The sequence below is a fragment of the Suricata suricatta genome, chromosome 12, assembly GCF_006229205.1.
Source record: "Suricata suricatta isolate VVHF042 chromosome 12, meerkat_22Aug2017_6uvM2_HiC, whole genome shotgun sequence".
Lineage (NCBI taxonomy): Eukaryota > Metazoa > Chordata > Mammalia > Carnivora > Herpestidae > Suricata > Suricata suricatta.
Window position 1 is genome coordinate 33,405,101 of NC_043711.1, and position 18,623 is coordinate 33,423,723.

Consider the following 18,623-nt stretch of genomic DNA (forward strand, 5'->3'; position numbering starts at 1 on the left):
AGTATAATTCCATTCAGTCTCCATTCTTGTACGATAATTAATCTTGCAGTAGAATAGTGAAAAATAGTCAACTTAATAAATATTAATGATTAATCATATTTATACATATTTAACCATTTTACTTAATTATTTAGTGGAAAGATAAAAAATATTAAGTTACTCTACCTTTAAATTTATCAGTTCAGTCTGACAAAGTCAGACTTTATTTTAACAGTGTGACTATTTCCCTTCTGACTGATTTTTTTCCATTTCTTGGGGGCATAAAAGTATCTCAAACCTACACCAATAGTACTGTACATTTGTGATAAATACTAGTAGATACTAATTGACTATGATTTGATGCAGAACAAGACCTATTTAAGTGAGAAAAAAACTCCACAACATCTTATTCCTAGGGACCTTTATATACTGTAATCCAAACAGAGTTGGCTTTAGAGCCAAAGATCTCTATATGAGTATGGACAAATTATTTAAATTCTCCACTCTTCAGTCTCTTCATTTGTAACACTGTTCTTATACCATTTAATTAAAACATGACATTAAGTGAAATAATGTAGGTAACACATAGCCTTGAACTTCTTATCTCTGTTCAAGTCATGAATTAAGCCCTATAAAGTATGGATGAATTAATGCTGTACTTGTATGTCAAGCCAAGATAGAGCAAATGGGTAAGAACATATTCTATCCCTTTTGTGAGTATCCCTGTGGTGTATCCTCCTTTGATGCCCAGCTGAAATCTCACACCAGCTGGACAAAATCTCATCTCTCTTCTGAAGTCCTTAATATTAATTTTGTGAAATGTTTTTTTTTTATTCTAACTAGGGGCTATCCTCAATTTTAATCATTTTTTAGTTGATTTTCATGTGGAAATGTGAATTTTCATGTTTTATCTTAATGGATAAATTATAAGGTCTTTGAGATTAGGAGTCATACATATATGGTAACTATGTATACCTTATATTTCTCTCTCACACACTTTAGTTAGGTTGCTATATCAGAATACTGTACATTAGGTGGCTTATAAGCAGTAGAAATTTCTCATAGCTCTGGAGTCTGGGAAAACTAAGATCAAGACTCTGACAGGTTTTGTTTCTAGTGAAGTTCCCACCCTGTTTCAGGAACGGTTGTCTTCTCTGTGTGTCCTCACAGGGTGGAAGCTCTCTGGGTCCCTTTTATAAAGGCACTAATCCCATTTATGAGAGCCCCACCCTCATAACCTAATCACCTCCCAAAGGGCCCTCCCCTATTAATACCATCCCATTGGGGATCGGATTTCAACATGATTTTTTTTTTTTTAATTTAGTTTTGAGAGAGAGAGAGAAAGAGTGTGAGAGGGGGAGAAACAGAATCTGAAGCAAGCTCCAGGCTCTGAGCTGTCAGCACAGAGCCCAATGTGAGGCTCAAACTCATGAACTATGGGATCATGACCTGAGCCGAAGTTGGCGCTTAACTGACCAAACCACCCAGGTGTCCCTCACCATGAATTTTGAAGGGACAAAAACATTTAAACTCCATCTCTGTCTCTCTATATAGTCTAAAACTACTGGTTTTGATTTCAGGAACATTACTTTTACAGTGTCTGCCCAGAATGCAGATTGGGGAATGGTAATAAGTATTTTGGAGGAATTGCATATGCCAATAGTTTTACAGTTTTGTTTTTTGTACATATGCTAAATTTCAAATACTTAAAAGACAAATTAATGTGTTTTAATATCCCTTGGTATGATGAAATTCAGTGATTAATTAAAGTCAGTCTTCTGGTTATTATCATGTTGAATCCTCACATCACTTCAAGGGAATTAAAATTGAAATACAGGGATGCTTAGCTGGCTCAGTTGGAAAAGCATGTGACTTTTCATCTCAGTCATGAGTTTGAGTCTCATATTGAGTGCAGAGATTACTTAAAAATAAATTTAAAAACGAAAACCAACAAAAGCCAGTAACATACAATGAATAAACCTGATGTAATATCTACTTAGAATTTTGAACCAAAAATAAATAAAATCATATGAAAAGTATCAGGCTTTAGACATTACCAAAAAAACCCACTTTTTCAGTAGAGGATATATGAAATTTATATTCAAACAATAACTTTTGTTGCTTCATTTAAAGCATTAATTCAGGGGCCTCTGGATGGTTTAGTCCGCTGAGCATCTGACTCGATTTCAGCTCAGGTCATGATCTCAGGATCATGGAAGTGAGCTCCGAGTTGGACTCCATGCTGAGTGTAGAACCTGCTTAAGATTCTCTCTCTCCCCCTCTGCCCCTCTCCCTGGCTTGTGCAATCTCTCTCTCTCTCTCTCAAAAATGAAAAACTATAAAAAAAATAAAGCATTAATTCAGCCAACATAAAAGTCATTAGCAAGGAAAAATATCACATTTTACTGTGGCTAGAGCCTGAGAAAGATAAATACAGAGGGATGTCATTTGTTAAAAGGTAACAGTCACAAGTATTCTCTCTTTACATTGCTCTGGTCAATTTCACAGCCTCAACCCATACTGAACAGGGAAATTGGAAAACAGCAGAATCGATATGTAGGCTGATGTCCTATTTTCGTTTATACCTTCTTCAACAGGGTTGCTATCATTCTTGTGTTGTTTGGTATTATTATCAAGAGTAGCCTGGGCGCAGCTGATAATTTCTGAAAGTCATTCTCTTAAAGTAGAAGCATTAAAAAAAATAGAGAGAGAGAGAGAAAGAAACAAAACAAGACAACTGTGCAATTTTCTTGTTTTCCAAATTTGCTGTTTTCATTATACTTCATCTTTGCTAGAATTTTAATATAAGGACGTTTCTCAAATAACCATGATTATAGCACACTTCTTTCCTTTTGGTTCCTAGATAATAAGTATCACAATAATAAATCTCTAGATGTCTAATTTGATCTAAATATAGGTTGCTCAAATATCTGGTTTGCTTTTTAAATTTCCATCCTTACTAAATTTTACTTTAAATTATAAATATATGAGAAATTGCTTCATAGGAAAATCTAGTAGTTAAGGCATTAAGAAAACTGGCTTACTTTTGGGACTGCCTTTAGAGATTGGCAGTAGGTTCTTAGAAAATTACAAATTAGAGCTATTTGAAAACAAAGCTGTAGCCTTTGGCTGTTTAGTATCAACCCTGAAACAAAATCTCCTTTGTATTCTTAAAGATCATTGAGAATGAATAGTGTGAAACTACTTATTTTTTAATGCATTTCTAATGATGATGAAATCTTTACTATGTAATGCCATCTGCCCAGTAGAACGGAGTCTATTTATAGTGTCATATAAACGGCAACCTTGTAATTATAAATGTTCACTTTTTCTCCTATTTATATTTAGATTGGCCTTTGTTCTTTGTATCCTGCCACCTCAAAATGCACACATTTTGGGGGGTCAAAGAATCAGAAAGCTTTCTTTGAATCAGTTAAACAATATTGCCAATCTGTTTAATTAGGTGAGAATTAAATGTAAAAGAAAACTGGACAACTTTTTTAAGGCTTATATAGGTGATGAGGACAAAAAGAAAATATAAGATTATCAAATATTTTAGGGGTGCCTGGGTGGCTGAGTTGGTTAAGTGTCTGACTCTTGATTTCTGCTCAGGTCATGATCTCATGGTTTGTGAGTTCAAGCCCTGCATGGGCTCTGTGCAGAGACTGCTTGGGATTCTCTCTCTCTCTCTCTCTCTCTCTCTCTCTCTCTCTCTCTCTCTCCCTTTCTGCCCCTCCATTGCTTGTGTGCAAGTGTGCACTGTCTCAAAAAAATAAATAATGATACTTCAAAAAATGCATTAAAAAGAATGAAAATCAATGTTTTAACAGGTTTGAAAAGGTTGCCAGATAAAATGCAGAACACCCAATTAAATCTGAATTTTATATAACAAATATTTTACTTATGTTCTAAATATTGCATGTCCTTTTTACTTGCTAAATCCCTAATGATTGATGCAATATGGTGAGTGAAAGCTCCAATATTTTCATAAATTACGAAGCAACAGCACTGAGATCATAAAAAACAGAAATTTAAAGTTCTGAGTAAAAACTTTAAATCAGTTTTATGCGCACAGAATTGTGCAGACAGGGTTAACAGGATATAGTCAGGCGGTAGACATAGTGTAGACATCAACATTGGTATATCCCAGTCCCAAGGAAACACCAATTCTTGTTAACTTGCATGGCATTATAGTATTTTAAGCTCTAAATTTCTCAGCCGAGCTAGAACTGGATTGTTTTTCATCATTGTCTTTCTTTCTCAATAACAACTTAAATTCGAAATCCTTTACCAAGAAGCTCAACTGTTTGATTTTTTTCAGGGTTAGAAAAGCTTTGCACACAGATTATACCTCTACTAAAAATTCTTTCCTATTCACTCATAACAATTTCAAAGGTCTACAAATATCATTTCCAATGTGAGGTCACCTGTGCCTTACATTTAAAAAAATATTAAGTATCTGTCATGTGTCAGGCACCCTGTTAGATGCTAGAAATACAAAACAAGTAAATTAAAACATGTCATCTGTAAAAATTTCTGCTTTCTTTCAAAACGCTTGTAGTCTATGAGGTAGATGGAATAGTAATTATTATTCACACGGTACAGGTGAAGTAGCTAGGTGCTCAAGATTTAAAAGGTCTTATTTAAGTTCACATATTTAGTAAGGAAAGAGCCAGGGCTTCAGTAATGATCCCTGACTCAGGCTCAGGGCACCCTCCAATATTTCTTCAAAGGAAATCTTAGACTATTTAGTATCTTAACTCTTCCATTTCCCAGGAGAAAAAAAGGAAAGCAGCTTGAATCCCTCTGTACTGTTCACGCCCTCTTAAAAGTGGAACAGGTGCTCTCTGGGTGTTGGTGAAAAGCAAGGCATGAGTGGGAGTTAAAGATCCTGAGCAGCCGTTGTCACCAGACCAAATTAATCTGTAGAACCAGAGCACTTGGCCAAGGCGATGCTATTTCAATTGGGTGTCACAGGTGACTCATCAGAGATGGCTTGCTTTTGGGCCTCCTGATATTTTACTTCAGGGTGGAGTGTCAGATTTCCTTTGCATTTTTGGACAACAGCCCTCTTGTCCATTTCCAAAATTTTCTGGTTTCACAGCCCTCAGGCAGAGCAGGATCTCAGACCGGAAGCTGGTCACTGGCGAGAGGTTTAGCGAATGAAGAAAAAGGTTAAAAAAAGGGGGGGCCGGGGGCTGGAGAGAGGCCTAAAATGGGGAAATTTGCACTTCAAGAGCTTTCCTTACCCCAGCTCCTCAGAATGACAGCTCTCCTCAGCTCGAAGACTACCTCTCCCGACAGGCTCTGCACGCCTCACAGACACAGGCTGGCGAGTTCCCAGCTCCAGAACCAGCCAATAGGAATTACCGGCCCGAGCCCCTGCCTTACTCGGACCACGCGGGAGCAGGGGCAATAAAACTACATTTCCCGAAGCGCTTTGCGCAACTCATGGCCTATCGGAGAACGGAACTCGGAGGCTGGGGGCGGAGCCGGATGCCTAGGCCACCTCATTGGCCAGGTGAAGCTAAGAAGAGCCGGAACCCGGGAGCGAGAGAAGCGAAATGACATTTCCTCTTTAAATAGCTGGAGCCGGGCGCCGTAGAGAAATGGCCGCGTCGGCAGGTGGGTCGTGTGGTGGCTAGGGAGGTGTGTGTAGGGGGAGGTGGGCCGGGGTCCAGGCTTAGGCTGAGAGCTGAGGAGGTGGCGGTGAGGAGCCAGAGAGAAGGATGGGGAGGTGGAGAGGGATGAGGGGAGGGAGGATGGATAGCGTGGAGGGCGGTGGGCGGTCCGGCTGGGCAGCGATGGGGAGGCCGGGTACCCGCCGCCTCCCAGACGCATTCAGCAGGCGGTTGAGAGGGCACTGGCGGCCGCCATCCATCGAGCTTCCCTCGTGAGGCTCCTGCCCTCCGCTCTCGGCTGGGACGTTCTAGCTCTCGGCGGAGTCGCCGCAGACGCCGAGACTGTTCTGCCCGCATAGTCCCTCGGCGAGCACGGGGCTTCGGGCTCGCCGGGCTCCCCGAGGAACAGGCTGGTGCTTGAACTTACAGCGCAGCTCGCTCTCTCTCCCAGATCCTACCCCGCGGCCCCGTTTGATGGTGTATATATACACACATATGTGTATTTTTGTAGGGGCGGGGGGAGCGTGAACGCCGTTACTGGCTCCGAACTTCTTGTGGTTGTACGATTTTTCTCCTAGATTTAAGTAAGCCTTCCCCAACACCGAATGGGATTCCATCTTCAGACACAGCCAATGATGCCATGGACCCCTTCCATGCGTGCAGTATTCTTAAGCAACTCAAAACAATGTACGATGAAGGACAGTTGACAGACATTGTAGTGGAAGTGGATCACGGGAAAACATTTTCCTGTCATAGAAACGTTCTTGCTGCAATCAGCCCTTACTTCAGGTATGATGATAGTAGAAACTTTTGTTGATAGCCGCACGGAGTTCGCTTTCGCCCTCGGTATTGTCCACTTGATTATAAAACGGAGGTGAGACAATGAAATGAAACCCACGAGTTTGTTTCCTTAAAAGAGGTAACAGGCCTTATTTTATTAAGCCCTTGTTTTTGACTTGATGGATTCTTCCAGAATTCAGGTGGTTGGTTTTTTAAGTGAGTGAATATATTTTTGTTTGTTTTGGGCAAATAACTACAAAATCTAGAAATGTGCTGCTCAATATGGCAGCCACAGGCCACATGTGACTATTTAAACGTCGTTTTAAATTAAATAAATAAAACGTCATTTTAATTAAATAAATTAAATTAAATTAAATTAAAAATCAAGCTCCTCAGGCAAACTAACCACATTTAAGGTGCTCAGTGGCCACGTGGAGGTAGCAGCTGCCAGCTGTGTAGCCCAGATAAAAGTTTGAGTGATCAGTGCTGATCTACAATTTGTTCCAAAACTTTATCATGACCCTATTTCTCTCCTGCACGGAACTCTTAGAATTTAAAACTCACTAGCACGTTCCTTTGAAAACACATTACTATTCAGTAGATTGTTTTAATGCCACAGGTGTAAAAGCAATGAAATAAAAATGAATGAAATACAGTTTCCATGTGTCTTAGGCTCCAGACTCATGATTATTTCCAAGATTACCAGAAGTGTTTTTAAGTGAAGCTCTCATTTTCATTGCATTCTTCTTTGTGTATCGAAAAGTTGGAACAGTACAATTTCAAAACCTGGATCTAACAGAATTTCCCACTTTAAGAAAAGATCACTGATAAAGACAATTTCCTCCTTGAGTTTAACTTCTTTGGTTTCAAGTGCTCATGTTTTTAAGCTCTTCAGTGTTTCAAAAATGGTGTCTGAAAGACAGTGAACTACTTTTCTCAGCTCTGCTCTCAAGGTGCTGTTTTGTTTTTTCAAGGTGCTTACCTTTATCGGGCATATAGCAGTGTTGTATTCGAGACTGTAGTTTCTGGTTCCTCTTTCTCAGAATACTGGGTTAAATATAGTCACTTCAGTCTGATGCTTATGATGTAACCATTTAGACTTGCCTAGGGATAGATCATTGGACTGTTAAGTATTAACCATCATGAGGCAGTGAGCTGGAAGGAAAAAAGAAGAAACTGGTAGACATAGAGGGCAGGAAGTCTGGCCTGGTGAGATTTGCTTATCCAGACTATCCATTAGATCTTGTTAGTTCATTTATGGATTGAAATGTATGTCATGATTACTACTGATCAAGTTCTGGGCTAAGCTTACTTTACCTGTATTGCTTTATGTATCTTTACAGTCCTGTTTCTGTACAGTTCTTCCCATGTTAAGTGTGAGAAACTGAGATTCGGGAGGTTAAATGACCTGCCTAAATCATCTAACTACTAAGTGGCAGAGGCTGGATTTGATTCCAGAGGCAAGCTTCTTAGTCACTATTATGACTTTAAACGAACAGCAGTGGGTCCTCTTGAAAGTTGCCTTTCAGAAGTTTCTATTGTATATATTACATTTGAATACTTAAAAAAAAATTGAAACTTGAAAGTGAAAATGACTATATTTTACTAAAATTTTATAGTCTGGCTTATATCATTTAAATTTTATACTTAATTAAAATTAGTTTTGAAGATTTAGACTAATCCCGTTAAAAGAAATACGCTACAGTAGGTTTTTTTTAATTGTAAGAAATGAAGGAAATGCTTGGAAAAGTTTCTAGGCATAAGATAGGTGAATTCAGACAAGGTATTTGGCTAGAAAACTTAAGGATTAGGTTCTTATCTCTTGCGAGAGTTTTTTGTACAGACATTTCTTGGCACTGGTGCTTCTCCTTATGTGAGCTCTAGGAAGACATAGTTAACAGTTTCTAAGTGTTGCATCACTGGTGGAAAAATAAGCATAGCTTGAAATCTGGCATGGTTGGGTCATGATCCCAGTGACTTGTCAGAATTAAAAATTTGCATGATTATTAGAACCTTTCTGCTGCTCAAGATCTCATGCAAGGAAATTCTCCATTTTTATGTGGCATTTACAGAAAGAACCTATGAGCACAGAGAACTCATCAGGTGTCACACTGCTCCTGTGTGTGTGAGGCCAGTCTATTCAAGTCAGTAGAGTTCCCATGATAAAGGGAAATGTGGTAATATTCTCCTTTGGGAGTTAATCTTTGCCTAATGAAAGGCTTTATTTTTCTTTTTAATTGGTGGCTGTATAGCTGAGTTTTTCAGCACCTGAACTAGAAAACCAGCTCATACGTTGGAATATTTGGTTTTCAATCATGAAAAAAAAGCCCGTGTGATATTAAAATTTACATTGTAGAAGTCAAAATAGGACTCAGAGATGTTTAAGCTAGGAAGCAAGTTGGATCCTTGTACCCAGGTATATTTCCAGTGTTTTTCACTGTATTTTAAAATTAACCAGTTAAGGATATATATTTATAGCCTAGCACTGTAAAATGAGAGGGGTCTGGATCTGTATAAACTTTATCACCATTGTTATATCGATTTCTTCAATAGACATCTATTAAGCACTGGAGGGCAAACAGCCCTTTTCTTAAAGTCTTTTTATAAGAACTTTGATTTGATTTTTGTGTTTAATTTTAACAGCAGTACAGTAAGAAGCCTTAAAGGAGAGGGGGGAAAAGGCAAATGATGTGTGTAAATGACTAATTATACTTAAATAAAGAGCCAGGCTTTTGACTACTTAATTTTGGCCAAGAAGATCCCACAAATGCAGATATTTACAATAATCAGTACATACATACATACACACATAAATAAGGAAGCTTGCTTTCAAAGGCAAAAGCTTGGGACTTTCAAAACCATCATCTCCAAAGAATTAATTCTTAAGCACTCTGGAAGTACACATTATATTGACCCTACTATAATCTATTTATATTCAGATATACATGGGTAAAATATGGTAGCTTTGAGAAAATTGAATCTATTTCTTTAAGCACAGGTTTTCAAAATGTCCACAGAAAAGTAAAATGATGTTTATATTCCTTATAATGATGAAAGAAGCATTCAAAAGATAAAGGGAGTAGGTAGAGAATATGAACTTCTGAAGAACATCTTGTTTTTCTGAGATGAAATTTTTAAATATCTATTTTGGGGGCAAGTTGCCTTGTACATTTCCAATGAGACATGAAAAGTTTAATCAGTCTATATATGCTAATGTATTACACTGACAGTCTGCATGCATTCTTAAATTTTCTCATTGTTCTAGTGAGTTAAGATCTCAAGTCCCTAAGGCAGCTGATAACAAGGCTGGATCGGGACTCCAAGGAAAGTCAGGTGTCCTGGAATATTTCGTGCAATCTTTCAGTGTGCTTTATTGAGGTATACTCTTTACCTCAGAGTTGGCATAAAGTGGACTGGCCCTGACAGTAGGATTTTCGAGATTAACCAGACTACATCCTTAGGCTAGAGGATCAACTTTTACTCCCTTTGAGAATATCAGGAAACACATTAGGAAATATTTTTCAGTTTCAAAGGTTATCTTTGTGGTAACTGTATATTTCAAAAAATTTGCTACAATTTTTATATGGAGTGCCCATATACTATTAACCACTCTTTCCTTCCTAGATCCATGTTCACTAGCGGCCTTACAGAAAGTACTCAAAAAGAAGTTCGAATAGTTGGTGTTGAAGCTGAATCCATGGATTTGGTGTTGAACTATGCCTACACCTCCAGAGTTGTTCTGACAGAGGCCAATGTTCAAGCCTTGTTCACTGCAGCTAGCATCTTCCAGATTCCTTCCATCCAAGACCAATGTGCTAAGTATATGATCAGTCATTTGGACCCACAGAATTCTATTGGGGTCTTCATCTTTGCTGATCATTATGGTCATCAGGAACTCGGAGATCGATCAAAAGAATACATTCGTAAGAAGTTTTTGTGTGTCACCAAAGAACAAGAGTTTCTCCAGCTGACAAAAGACCAACTGATAAGTATACTGGACAGTGATGATTTAAACGTAGACCGAGAAGAGCATGTTTATGAAAGCATCGTAAGGTGGTTTGAACATGAACAGAATGAAAGAGAAGTGCACCTTCCAGAAATTTTTGCCAAATGCATACGTTTTCCTCTGATGGAGGATGCCTTTATAGAGAAAATTCCACCTCAGTTTGCACAGGCTATAGCCAAAAGTTATGTAGAAAAGGGCCCATCCAGTACCAACGGCTGCACACAGAGACTTGGAATGACTGCCTCCGAAATGATCATATGTTTTGATGCTGCCCACAAACACTCAGGAAAGAAGCAAACAGTGCCTTGTCTAGATATAGTCACAGGAAGAGTGTTTAAACTATGCAAACCACCAAATGATCTAAGAGAAGTGGGGATTCTCGTATCACCAGACAATGACATTTACATTGCAGGAGGGTATAGGCCCAGCAGCAGTGAGGTTTCCATCGACCATAAGGCCGAAAATGATTTCTGGATGTATGACCATTCCACCAACAGGTGGCTCTCCAAACCCCCACTGCTGCGAGCAAGAATAGGCTGCAAACTGGTGTATTGCTGTGGTAAGATGTATGCGATTGGAGGTCGTGTTTACGAAGGTGACGGGAGAAACTCACTAAAATCCGTGGAGTGCTACGACAGCAGAGAGAATTGTTGGACCAGCGTTTGCGCAATGCCTGTTGCCATGGAGTTTCATAACGCTGTGGAGTACAAAGAGAAGATCTATGTCTTACAGGGTAGGTGCCTGACTGGTTTATTCTCCATGAGAAGGTAGCAGATTAACCCACTTCTACTAAAACAGGTGCTTGTTATTGTTCACTGAGGACTCCCTCTGGCTTTCTTTATCGTAAACTGTTGGTGGGGACAGTCTATTCTTGAAAGGATGTATAAAAACCATCAACTTTTGAATCCGCAGAGATAGGCATCTTTAAATGAGCCTTTAAGTTTTTTATGTTCTTACTGTGTATTGATACCATGTAGAATAAGTAATTTTGAAAACATAATCTGATAAATATTAGTTTGGCCTTCTGGGGAAAGCTATTTAGCCGTTTTTAAATCTTTAAGAGAGCAAGTCTGATACATGTCTTTTTTATTCTTCCATAATACATAATCAGGAGATGTTAGCAACTACTTTTTATGGAACTTACTGGATTAGCTTAAAAGAGAAAAAAGAACAAAGAATTTTTTCTTATCAACGCAGAGGTCATGTAACTGAATTATAAAGAGGTTGAAATTACAGTCTTAAGATTTTAATTTCACTGCAGTGTATGATACCTTCCAAAATATGTTTTCAAGTTTTTTCACTGAAAAACATGGGATGGAACCTTTTTTCTTGCATTTGCTATTACAGATTAAGAGGGACTATCAAATATACTTAGCTTTAAACATTTTTTTGTTTAAACTATTGAAGTCCAGTACTCTGGCAAAGATGACGTAGCAGTAGTAATAGAAAGAATGACCAAGGGAGTATAAATAAGATAATTAATTGATCCAAGGTTCTAATTTGTGATAAATAATGTTTTCCCTGTGCTTGGTTTCCTAAACATTTTCGTTGTTTGGATGTTGAATGCAATGATGATACTACCAACGTCTTTATTCTTCTTCTTGTGTTTCTTAATTGCTTATATATGTTCTTCTCACACTATTACTTTAACAAAATGCTTTCATCCTTTGTTTGACAGAAAATGCCTGAACCTGTTTGTTTATACTTCAATATCAACCTAATTCTCCAAAAGGAGTATTAACTATCTGGTACCTTATTTTAGTTAAATGGAAACATGGGCATGATTAGATTTATTGGTCTTGGACTATAAGAATGGATGTATAATCTGTCCAGTATGGTCGGATAGGTTATATCCTCCAATATGATGAAGATTTCTCTACATAGATTTTTGTCATGCTGGCTAACCAGTAAATGGATAGAGACAGAATTAATTAAAAGATTCCCAATTGTAAGGTAAAGGCTATGTGTTAATGTAAATATGAAAGCAAAGTAACAGTGAATTAATAGAATTTCAGGGCTGGAATGAACATTGCTTAATCTGAGATTGTATTTTGTGTAAGAGGAATCTGAGACTCTAAAAGTTTTAATTACCTTTCACTGGTTAAGCTTTTAAAGAGGACTTTAAATTTTAAAAATTCACTTTGCATTCATTCCTTTTTATAAGAAATTTGTAGGGGTGCCTGGGTGGTTCAGTCAGGTAAGCATCTGACTCTTGATTTTGGCTTAGGTCACCATCTCATAGTTCATGAGTTCGAGCCTGCATTGGGCTCTGTGCTGACAGCACAGAGCCTGCTTGGGATTCTCTCTCTCTCTCTCTCTCTCTCTCTCTCTCTCTCTCTCTGCTCTTCCCCTTCTCATGCTGTCTCTCTCTCAAAAAAAAAATGTACAGACGCAGTACATGTTAGAAAGTTTTTATTTCTTTTTCTTTTCTTTCTTTAAAATGTTTGTTTCTTTTTGAGAGAGAGAGTGTGAGCAAGGGAGGGGCAGAGAGAGAGGGAGACAGAGGATCTGAAGTGGGCTCTGGGTTGACAGGGAGATCATGAGCCAAAGTCAGAAGCTTAACTGACTGAGCCACCCAGGCACTCCAGCAAGTTTTCATTTTTATTGTCTTTATTACTAATCCTTTTAAAAGTCAGTGAGGGTAGGTGGTAGTTTAAGAAGCTCTCTTAAGGAAAATGGAAATTATAGTGTCACTACTGCTGAGTAGTCTGTTAAATCTGTAGATAAGAGTAAATCTAGTTTAAAACAGTTTTCAAGGGAAAGCTCAATTTAGAAGTAGGTATTTCTAATCTAAACAAAGCCTCTTTATATAAATAAAGTTTACATAGTCAGAAGCTTATGCTGTACTATGGCTATTGGAGTATCATTTAATCTGTTTATAAAGGGTCCAGATTTTTAAATCAAGGATTTTATACAAATGTTATAATTAGCCAAACTCTTGTAAAGCTTCACTAGTTAAATTCATGCAGAAATTTTTATGTTGGCAGTCTGACTCCACATCCCCTTGGATCATCAAAATAGAATTAAAAGTAACCCAAGTTCAACTCCATGAAATGTGTTTTCTATGCTGTTAAAGACATGTTTTTTGCTCTTAAGTATTTGTCTTTGCATTACAGAGTGCTAAAGTAAACACACGAATGGCCCATAGACATACATCTGAACAATTTCATGTGCTATCTTCCAATTAAATAATTAGCACGTAAATTTATAGTGGCTTACTCATGATGAAGCTGTGTATGTACTCTGATCGTACTGGCTGACCATTAGTAATTATGTCTTTTTAGAGCTGGCTTAAAATAAATTTTCTGAAATATACCAGTGGGTAGAATAAATGGATCCAAGCTCTCATCTATCATTCTGCCTTCAAGCCCAAGTAACTCCCTCTCCCTCCCTATTACAAACCCCTCCCCAGTTCAGGTTGACTATAATATCATGTGTTCAGATTTGCCATGGAATAAATACAGTTTAATCTGTTTTATACTATCTAATGTATCTCTGGAGATTATATAAGAAATCTTTCAGAAAGTGAAATATTTGGAAACTTAGGCTCTTCAACATGTAACCAAAAAGAGACATGTGTATATATATATTCTTGTTTTTCTTTTTTTCTGTTTTTTTTTTTTTAGGAGAATTTTTCCTCTTCTATGAGCCTCAAAAAGACTACTGGGGTTTTTTAACCCCCATGACTGTGCCTAGAATCCAGGGCTTAGCAGCTGTATACAAGGACTCTATCTACTACATAGCTGGAACCTGTGGAAATCATCAGCGTATGTTCACTGTAGAAGCCTATGATATTGAGCTCAATAAATGGACTCGGAAGAAGGACTTTCCATGTGATGAGTCCATAAATCCGTACCTTAAACTGGTAATTTTCCAGAATAAACTCCATTTGTTTGTTCGAGCTACTCAAGTGACCGTTGAAGAACATGTCTTCAGAACCAGCAGGAAAAATTCCCTTTACCAATATGATGACATCACTGACCAGTGGATGAAAGTGTACGAGACCCCAGATCGGCTCTGGGACCTTGGCCGGCATTTTGAATGTGCTGTTGCTAAACTCTATCCTCAGTGTCTTCAGAAAGTACTTTAATGAGTGGCAGGCCTAAGGGAGCTCACTGGCATCTTGGGCTTGGGGAAACAATGACACAGGAAGTGCTGTCAGTATTTAGGAAGCAGAGAGAGTTTATACATGGCAATGGGTGCTCTTAAAGATTATGGTGTAGGAGGGATTTCTTTTTCCCCTTGTGATGTTTTCATTTCATTAAGCAACAGGTAACAAAGTGCAATTATCAGCATTTGTTTTTCTGGTATAAAAGTAATCCTTTTCATTCTAAAATTTTGTGATAATTCATCACTGAGCTACCAGACAAATCAACAACTATGCACTCTTAAGAGCAGTTAGGGTATTATTGGTTAGAGACATCCAATCTAGTTTGATGTGACTTTTTCTTTTAAATACGGGTAAAAATTTGAGGCAATATCATTAGGACTTTAGCTGTGACCTCTCCAACACAGAGAAGCACTAACTTACACCCTCATTCTTAATATATACATATATACACACATTTGTGTACTGTTTTCAAGTGTTCTGAGATTTAAATGTGTTATTAGAGTAGGTTGAAGGAAAAGAAATACGTCGTAGAGAGAGCTTTTAGTCTGATTGTTTCCTGTTTCCCATGTAAGTTTAAGTTAAGCTGAAGTTTTAAAGTAGTTTTTTTGTTGATAACTTTTTCAAGTGCTCACACTGTCTCATTATTTACAAATCCCGAAAAGGGCTTCAATTCACAGGTGGCTGGTGCTAGTATAAGTGAATTCATGTGTATAGCTAGATAGGTTTAAATTGTCTGAGCCTATGCTTACTTTTCAAAGTGGTATGTTAGTTTTGTGGCATCGTACTTTACCTGTTGAACTCTTGTGATTTCACAGGATTCTCTACCTACATGATAGCAAGATATCTAACTGGACTCAGAAGAGTGAGAACATTACACTCAGTTTGCACTAACACAGGCCATTCGGTTGCCTGACCTCCTTTTCCATCCTCTGCCCATCCCTTCATTGTCGGTACAGTGAAAGTTAACTTATTTCTCTTCTGCACAGAGCATAATGTGAAGTTTTACACCTGCTTTTACATTTTTGTTTTCCAGAAACATGAAACTCCTGCAGTGGTCTAATTTAATGGCTTTTAAGTTACATAGGACCATTAAAACCTCACTTTTTTTTTTTTCAATTTTTGCACTTAACAGTAATGTGTATTTTTACATTGCAATCCTTGTTCCAGCTGAAAGTGATTGAGAAGGAAAAGGGTGAGTGAGTAGAACCATAGCATTATAGGTACTAAATCACTTTTCATATTGAATGGATGGATTTCTAACAGTCAGTTAGTTATTAACATAAAGGACAAACCAACTCACTTGTAATACCTAAGGCGGATATTTGGAACGGTAACTTGTTTTTCACTATGCCTAGAATCATTGATAAAGGGTAGACGATAGCCCAGAGTCTGTCCTCAAGTAGAACATTTTGATTCTCTTAAGGAAAACAAACTGGCATGGTTTGTATTAGAAACTCTTGCACAAATTGTCATGTGATACTGTGAAACAAATTTAAAACATTGCCTCTTTGCCTCACATACCTCGTTTTTCAGAAACTTTCCAAACAGCTTGTCCTTGACCTCTACAAGTGAGGAACGTTTTCTGAAGCAGAATTTAAAGTGGACAGCATTTATAGAATTAACATTTTAAAATCTAGCCTTGGGGAAGTTGGATATGTGGTTTCTTATTGGCCTTGATAGTATATCTATAATCTCTTTATAAACTTTGTCAACCACTTGTTTTTCTCTAGTTTTTCTTCTGTTTTCCTTTATCTACATGCTGTTTTGGGGCTTTTGCTGTGAGTGTTTTGAAGCATCTTTACAGTGTTGCATCGCAGAGGGGAGGACAACACAAAAATCCCTAACTTTTGCAAGAGATGTTCATATAATTTATTTTTGAAAGCTTTGTTGAATACCTTAAGATTTCCTGCCGCTTCTTGACAATCTTCTGTATTTATTTAGAAAAATGTGTTACTTGAAAACACAACATAGAACAGTGTGTTAACAATTTACATGTGCTGTGTGACGTATAGGGTACAACATGCTGTTGTCACTTCTGCAGTAGATTTATTCTGTTCATCTGCACAACAGTTGATCCTTTGCTATAACAATTTATATTGGGGGTGTGATCTAAGTTTAGTGTGTCAAAGCTGAGCTTTAGAATTTGCTATGGAAATAGAATATATATTGAATTTTGTACTAAGAACTATTTGTTTAAATTATATAACGGGGATATTTTGCCACTTTTAAAATGATTTCAGAACAGGTCCTAGAAAACTAAGATTAGGAATTTGTGTGGGTATGTGTTTAGATATTTAAGGTACATTTGCATAGTATGATGAGAATAAAAGTAAAGGGCACAATGGGGACTACAAAATTAAAATATAGGCTAACATATGCCAGTCCCACTTGAACTTCGTTTTTGCATTTGAAGAATGTATGTAGCACTTTCCTATGTATTTTTTACACATTGGAAACTGGACTTGGTGTAATGATGTTATAGGAAAGTAGAAATTGTATTCTTTATTTTCCGCCTTTGTTTCCTGTTATCCTACAAAGATGATGCTTAAGCATCAGGCTGAGTTCATGGGTGCATGGGGAGAAGAGGGTGTACTCTGCAAGGAATCAGATCCCCTCTGTGAAGCAGTTTAAAATGGCATTCAATGTTCAGTGCTCAGGTATGTAGTAAGTACTGTAGTCCTTTGCGGGCAAATGTGTAGATATTTTTAAACATTTTGCCATAATTGCACAATTTTTTGCATTTTTACCTGATGGCATTGTTTCTTATAATAAAACATTTTCTGATTAAAAACTACCATTGTTGTAACTTGACCTCTGACTAGAGAGTTCTACAGAATTAAAATTTGGCGAGAAACATGCAACACCTTCTGTCATAGTGGAATGAAAAAAGATTTTAATCTCTCAAATATTTAGCATCTGAGACAAAATGAACTAGTTAATATCACCTCATATAATGCTCTTGAAACTCCAAAGCAAGCTTGCTTATGCCAGTAATTCCTTGGATGCATTTGTTCTGACCTCAACTTTTGTTATTCCTCTCCTCTGTCACACACCTCACATTCAGTTCATCAGAAAATTCTGCCACCTCTTCCTTTAAAACATACCTAGACTCTGGGGCACCTGCCTGACTCAGTTGCTTAAGCATCTGACTTTGGCTTATGACTTTGGTCATGATTTCATGGTTCATGGGTTCGAGCCCCACCTTGGGTTTTTGTGCTGACAGCTCAGGGCCTGGAGCCTGCTTCAGATTCTGTGTATCCCTCTCTCACTGCCCCTCCCCTGGTTATACTCTATCTCTGCCTCTCTCTCAAAAATAAATAAAAACATTTTTTTAAAAAAAAGCAACAACCTAGACTATTACCACATACCATTGGCACCACTATCACCATAGTCTAAACTAGTCTACCTTGTCTGCCTTAATGCACTGCTCCTGAGCTGGTCTACTTTTGGTCACCCTTGCCTGGTTGTAATCTATTCTGTACTCCACACAGAAACCAGAGTGATCCCGTTAAAACGTAAGCCAGATCACACCCTCTTCGGCTCATATTTCTCCAGGAGATGGCTTCCCATCTCCTTTTGGATGAGAGCCCCACGGACTGCTGTTCCTGAGACATGCCAAGCCCTCCCAACATCACTGCCTTTGTCCTTGCTGTGTCCTTAGCCAAGGAAGCCCTGACAACCCACTTTATTCAAGCCTCTGTTAAAATTCCAGACAGGACTTAATTGATCACCTTCTGGAAAATAGAACACTCTCCTTCCAACCCTACGGTGTCACCTGTCCCATCAGGACAGGCGAACATTTAGAGATCTAAATTGCTATGCCATAAAGGCAAAATTTTAATCCATGAAAGTGTGAAGTGTTTTATGACTGTTGAAGGGGGGCACAGTCCAGTATGACTAGATAAGCATAACAATATTTACTTCCACTCTTCAACCATGTGTTTAAAAATACTAAAATGGCACAAAATATACCATAAACTTCTCACTAGCCACCATCTCTATTGTTCAAACTCTCTTGCTCAACAACCCTGTTACCAGGTTTTTTGGATCATTTACATGTGATGGCAATCCATGGACCCCACTACTTTTTCTACTATCTGTTAGTCCCTATTAGGGACCTTTCCTG

At 37.9% G+C, this 18,623-nt stretch overlaps 1 protein-coding gene across 2 annotated transcripts; it reads left to right on the forward strand.

The window, feature by feature from the left end:
• The first annotated feature begins 5,523 nt into the window (after window positions 1–5,523).
• On the forward strand, window positions 5,524–17,679 carry KBTBD8 (kelch repeat and BTB domain containing 8). 2 transcript variants are annotated; one of them, XM_029917770.1, is made up of 4 exons: window positions 5,524–5,604; window positions 6,179–6,389; window positions 10,005–11,119; window positions 14,013–17,679. In XM_029917770.1, exons 1-4 carry the CDS (start codon window positions 5,589–5,591, stop codon window positions 14,474–14,476), a joined length of 1,806 nt encoding a protein of 601 aa, XP_029773630.1. In that variant the 5' UTR covers window positions 5,524–5,588; the 3' UTR covers window positions 14,477–17,679. The 2 variants fall into 2 exon arrangements, with proteins under 2 accessions (XP_029773630.1, XP_029773631.1); XM_029917771.1 differs by lacking the exon at window positions 6,179–6,389 and having other exon boundaries at window positions 5,534–5,604.
• The last annotated feature ends 944 nt before the right edge of the window (window positions 17,680–18,623 follow it).